Consider the following 6,127-nt stretch of genomic DNA (forward strand, 5'->3'; position numbering starts at 1 on the left):
TAAGTACAACCTGATGATGGCCGACCACCCTCTACAGATCACTTTACTCATTCTATTGAATATTAGAATAGGAACGCCTGCACTTCACTGAAATTAAGCCAACAAAGCATTTTAATATCAACCGCTTATTTTCAAACAAGGGCTGTCTCCACCTAGCAATCCATAGAGAGGTCGCTAACGCCCTGTTCTTCTGTGCCATAGTGCGTTTGCGCCAAAATATCAATTGTACTTATGAGCTGAGCTCAATGTTCTGCCCGGCCATAGCAATTCTGCTTTTGTAACATTCCTATTCTGCTTTAAAAAAATCATCTGTCACATTATTTTACTTATAGAGTTGTTGCCGTTTCATCAGATTACAAAGTCAGTCATATATTTAATTTATCTCTGTACCAAATATTTTAGTGAGTTATTAATGTATGTTTTATATGTGTTGTTTTCTGTGTCCGCACATGTATTATACATGTAATGAAAGTGTAAATTAACTTTGAGCAAAAGTGATCTTTAATATAAAATCTAGTGCATAAAGTTACTGTTGATTCTGGTGCTACGTCAATTTTATTTTGTACAAAATAAATGTCTGTCTCCACTGCCAAATTGTTAATTTCTTGTAAAAATTAGGAAAATTAATAAAAGTCGTATATGTAGAAATTAAGATTGTGACAACTTTATTCCAGAAAACCCTTCTAGCATGGGAGAAGAGGACTCAACACCAGTTGAGGGGGTCAGGCATATGTACTAACTTTGTCCCGGTGTGTCAAGGAGAAAGAAAACAGGACGATCGGCCTGTAATGAGACAGTCGAACTACTCACTGACACGAGCGAGGAGCGAGCACACCAAAATCAGCAAATTATGCTAGAACCCCCGTTCAAATTTCGCTGAAATCATTTCAGACCGCAGATGGCAAACGCATTCCCACGTTCAAGAGGGCTGAGGTTCAAATTTACAAGTTAGGGAGAGGGGTGGGGGAGAGTTCAACTGTCAAGTCAGCCCCAAGTGGGCTGGGGTGGCGGTGAGACAGAGAAAGATTGAGAGGGAGAGAGGATCGGGGCTCGGGGGCGGGGGATGGGCAGAGAAAGAGGACGAGCGAGTGGGAGAGGTCGCGCCTCCCCCTCCACCACGCCGCGCAGCGCCACCCCCCGGCTGGAAGGGGGTGGGAGGGGTGGGGCGTGGAGCTGACACGGGCAGTCAGCGGTGGGCGAGCGCGGTGGGCGGTCCTGGATCTCGCTGCCGAGCCGCCCAGCCCAGCCGCACTCCCGCCTGGCGCCAACCTGGTGGTCCTCGGGCACCGGTTCACAAACCCCCGCGCGCCCCGCAGGGGATGCTGGATGCTGGACGCTGGCCGCCTGGCCGCCATGTAGCGCCCGGGACGCGGAGCACGCGAGCGCTGGGGCGGGTCCGTCCGCCTTGGACCTGGACGACAACAAGACTCCCACTATGAGGGAGCGCACACTTCTGGTAAGTAGTGGCGTCGCGACGCGCGGGTGGATCGTGGAGTCGGGGAGGAGAGGAGATGGCTCTCTCTGGATGGACCTCCTTCCGGCCCGGATGAGGAAGGGCGCGGCTGCCTGCCGGGAACTCGAGCAGGGGTGCAGCCCACTTTCCTCACGCCAACCACCGCAACCCCAAAAATATAGTTGCATGTCAATAAAGCAGTGTGCTGTGCAAAAGTGAAACCAGTGCGCGGTCTGGGTGGGCATACCGCGGGCCGCTTATCGGTGGAAGTCTACTGCTGGAATCTGCACTGCACCAGACCGCGCGCGCCACGCCACGCCATGGCCTGGTGATAAACAGGCATTGCCGACTTTGTCAGGACGTGGAAACAACTCCAATGTTGCGCAGAGCGGGGTGACGGCGCGCGTTGGGCTAGGGCGTGACGTCCCCTGCGGTCCCCGGCGGCGGCGGCGGAGGCGGGCCGGGCGCGCTGGGTAGGCAGTCCCGTTGAGCAGGCGGGCCGTCGGGTTGCCTACCCGGGCCGCCCCAGGCGCGCAGGCACTGAGGCCGCAGCACACGCAGCAGCCGTTTAAAAGGTGGGTGCCGGAGGTGGGTAAAGGGGCGATACATGTTGTCACGTCCTGTGCGCCCCGCGCCCCGCCCCGCCCCGCAGTACCGGTCCGTGCCACCGCCTTGGCGATCAATGAGACGCGCCGCCTCCAGCCCCGCCCCGCCCCGCCCCCGACAGCACGGACCCTTTACACTTTTGGCGTCGCTCCAGATTTGGCCGAGTACCAGCCCATCACCTTTGCAGTCCGCTCCCCGGGGTGGTGTGTGGGGTTGGAGGCTCAGAGCCCCCGCCCCGCTGCCATGGCCCCCGTCTCACCCCTCCCATGCTCGAGGAGCGTCCTTGCTCCTAGCTGTAAGCTGATTAGTGCGCGATGCACCTGGGGCCGCTCCACATCCGCAAGCGCAGCTCCCAGCACAACAGCGCCCGACAGCACTCAAAATTGGTTAGTTCGGCGCCATTTGATGGAAAATTCACTGTGGTAACTATACCAATATGTTGCCAGAGTCAAATGTCAGCTGCCGCAACGAAGCTCGCCGCTCAGTAGGCAATAACTCTTGTTTTGAAGAAGGTGCACGAACAATCGGCCGCTTGGCCGACGAACTTCGTTGTGGCAACAGAACACTTGCTGCCGACTATAAACCATTAGCTACAGAAGCGAATTTTCGATGTATCGATTGGACACTGAGACACAAGACCATGTACGGGGCTAGGGGGAGAGGGGGCGTGCAGGGACAGGAGCACAATGGAGGGGTAATCAAAAATATCTTGCGGGTGGCGCTGGCGGATATTGGCATCGACAAAACTATTTCTGCTCGGCGTGTGTGTGCGGTGTGACGCCAGACCCAATACCCCTCTCCGAAGTGAGTTTGAGGTTTGAGACGCCAGTGCCGCACGGCCGCGTGGGGCTGGCGGCCTGCCGGCCCTGCCGGCCCTGCCGGCCCTGCCGGCCCTGCCGGCCCTGCCCGTGTTGTAGGCCGTGCCGGCCTGGGCTGGTCGGGGGCTTCCATGCCGATTATCCTGTTAGTCCTGTCCTGCTGGCCGACCTCGGCGGCCCCACAGCTACGGCGCAACCTCTGACCCCCCCCCCCCCCACACACACAAACACATTCCCTGTCACGAATGCGCCAAATCAGTCAGCAGCGCGAATCCAAGCTTTGCATCGGGAAGAGCGTCCTGCTAGGTATACCGATCTCTCCTCCACCCCCACCCCCCTTCCCTTCTCCCTCGCGTCAGCCTGGAGCCAGAGCCCCGAGATGCTGAGGGTTGGGCTGGATCGATGTGGGGAGGAGAGGGGCGCGGCAGGGGTAGGGAGTGAGTGTTGAGGACCGCGAGAGCGAGGGCGTGGGACGGGGTGAGGAGGAGGAAGAGGAAGTGACGGTGTGGACACCCGAGGACGCCCTTGCAGCCGAACACAGTACAGTACGTGCCTGGGGAAAGACATTCGACCGGCAGTACACCACGCCGCGAAGCACTCCATGTGCGTCGTGCAGTTGTAGTGGTGGACCTGTGCCGTACCGTACCGCAGGTGGGTGGCTGATATACTATGAAATAATTAAAAGTTTGCCTGTTGTTTACCCGTTGTCCAGGTTTGATGGGGCCGCCCTGGGGCTCTCTGCTGGGCCGGCGATGGCTGCTGCTGCTGCCCGTGCTAGCGCTGCTCCTGCTGCTCTGCTGCCTCGACCCGCGCGCCGTGCGCGGTCGCCTGGGGCTGCGCCTGGGGCTGCGCGCGAACCTCGAGGAGCTGACCGCGTCCAGGACCGGCGCCGCCCCCGCGTCCAAGACCACCGCGTCCACGCGCACAGGTACGCTGGCGGGCTGTCAAACTGAAACAGAAAACAAGAGAAATCTTTTGAATTGACCAGCATCCTCCCCATCCCCAGAGCCCACGGCGGCGCCCGAGGCGTCTAGCGGCTTCCTCGTCGACACGCCGGGATGCCGCATCCCGTTCCTCGCGCCCCTCGACGAGGCCGTCCGCCAGTTCGTGTTCCCGGCGAAGCGGGTCGACTGCGAGGACGCCGGCCCCGCCCTGGTGGAGGCGGACCCGCGCCGGAATGTGCTGCGCCTGCGCCGCGACCGCGCGCCCCACTACAACATCAGCGACCCCGCGCGCCTGACGTGCTGCACCGGGGCCTTCTGGAGGCCGGAGCCGCACGTCCACCGCGCGGCGCCCACCGGTGCGCAGGACGAGGACCATGCCGAGTTCCGGGGCGTGGATGACGCCATCGAGTGAGTGTGGAGAGAAGCCCACCAGCCCGCCTCTGTTCAGAGCTCTTTTAGAGAATGGTGAAAGGGCAATAACGTACCTGTTCGGCTTTTCCAGGTTTGCGGACAACTGCACCGAGTTCCCAGTGGACGGCGACGAGCTGGCGGTGTCGGACGAGTTCGTCCGCGTCGAGTGCTACGAGCGAGGCATGGAGTCGGACGGCATCCTCTACCACGACGTCTTTGGCTTCACGCCGCCCAAGGCCGCCGCGAGGCTGGGCCGCGCCGAGCAGGACAACGACGTGGAGGACGTGGTGGACCCCGACACGCCCAAGGTGTCCGTCCTCGTGGTGGGCGCCGACTCGGTGTCCAGGAGCAACCTGCTGAGACAGATGCCCAGGACGGTCAAGGCGCTCCGGGAGATCGGCGCCATAGACATGCTAGGCTACAACAAAGTAGAGGACAACACATTCCCCAACCTGGTGGCAGTGCTGGCGGGCATGTCCGTCCCAGAGCTCCGGAACCGCTGCTGGCCGACCGCCTACACGCCCTTCGACGACTGCCCGTTTCTTTGGAAGCGCTTCGAGGCGCTGGGATACCGGACGGCTTACGCCGAGGACGAGCCTTGGATGGGCATCTTCAACTACATCAAGAACGGCTTCGTCCGCCAGCCCGTCCACTACTACATGCGGCCCTACGCCAGGCTGCTGCTCAAGGAGGTGAGCAAAGGCACGAGGCCGCCTGGGAGTTTTGTCTATCTATTTCCCTCAACTGGTCAGAAACGGGATAGTCTAACAATATCTACTTGTTTTCGTAATGCTCAGTAAGATTTATTCCACATTTTCTGTCATATCACTTGTGGGAGCGGAACAAACTGAAACTGACAGCGCCTCTCGATAAAATTCTTAAATTCCAATTTGATTAATTCCCTTTCATACAGTTGGGCAGTCATCAGGAGTTCAACTGCCACCTGTGCACTGGGCCGCGCTTCCAGCTGCAGGCACTCCTGGACTACGCCGCGCGGTTCGCGCGCCTCGCGCTGGCCCCGCTGGCCGAGCCGCTCTTCGGCCTGTTCTGGGGCGTCAGCCTGACGCACGACCAGCTCAACACCCCCCAGCTCGCCGACCCGCTGTACGCCAGCTGGCTGCGGACAGCGATGGCCGACGGCGTCCTGGACAAGAGTGTCGTCGTCTTCCTCAGCGACCACGGCATCCGATGGGGCGACATCCGGGAGACATACCAGGGCCGCCTGGAGGAGAGGCTGCCATTCCTCATGGTGAGAAGCTCTTGGCGATGAAAGGGATGACCAAGATCGCCCTCTGGATAGAAACAATGTGCACACCCAGTGTCCTGCCCGCAGATCTCTCTGCCGCGCTGGCTGCGAGAGCGCTACCCCTCGGCGGTGGCCAACCTCAGGCGGAACAGCCGACGGCTGGTGACGCCCTACGACCTGCACGCCACCCTAGAGGACCTGATGGACCTGTCTCGTCTCGAGCAACGTGCCGTCAAGGAGCGGGCCGAGATGCTGTCCCGCCTGGACCACGACAAGAAGAGCCTGCCCAGGGCTGTCTCCATGTTCCTGGTGGCGCCCGAGACGCGCACTTGCGAGGACGCCGGCATCGAGCCGCACTGGTGGGTAGTAGTGGTCACCAACGTCTCAATTGACCATTCCGTTGAGCCTAAAACGAAGAAGAGAAGAAAGAGGCAAATATATTTTTTGGGGACTTAATTGGACCTTCTGACACTGAATTTTAGAACTCTTACATGTTCAAAACGATTTTTTCGAGCAAATGTGATATTTATAGGACTACATATTATTCACAAATCGGACCTACCAGTCCTAAACTAAACCTTAGCTTCTTCCTTCTCTTCTTCTATTGCGGCTCAACGGAATGGTCTATCAAGCGCCTGTTTATTCAAGG

At 58.9% G+C, this 6,127-nt stretch overlaps 1 protein-coding gene across 1 annotated transcript in view; it reads left to right on the top strand.

The window, feature by feature from the left end:
* Nucleotides 1-1,170: 1,170 nt before the first annotated feature.
* LOC113202470 (uncharacterized) overlaps nt 1,171-6,127 on the top strand; it is a 6,914-nt gene continuing 1,957 nt past the window's right edge. The window contains exons 1-6 of the mRNA XM_026416713.2: nt 1,171-1,456; nt 3,590-3,805; nt 3,884-4,229; nt 4,324-4,924; nt 5,146-5,481; nt 5,566-5,837. Coding sequence (XP_026272498.1) covers nt 3,595-3,805; nt 3,884-4,229; nt 4,324-4,924; nt 5,146-5,481; nt 5,566-5,837 — 1,766 coding nt within the window. The 5' untranslated portion in view covers nt 1,171-1,456; nt 3,590-3,594. The remainder of the gene's footprint in view (nt 1,457-3,589; nt 3,806-3,883; nt 4,230-4,323; nt 4,925-5,145; nt 5,482-5,565; nt 5,838-6,127) is intronic.

Source organism: Frankliniella occidentalis, unplaced genomic scaffold, assembly GCF_000697945.3.
Source record: "Frankliniella occidentalis isolate FOCC.00 unplaced genomic scaffold, Focc_3.1 Scaffold261, whole genome shotgun sequence".
Classification (NCBI taxonomy): Eukaryota; Metazoa; Arthropoda; class Insecta; order Thysanoptera; family Thripidae; genus Frankliniella; species Frankliniella occidentalis.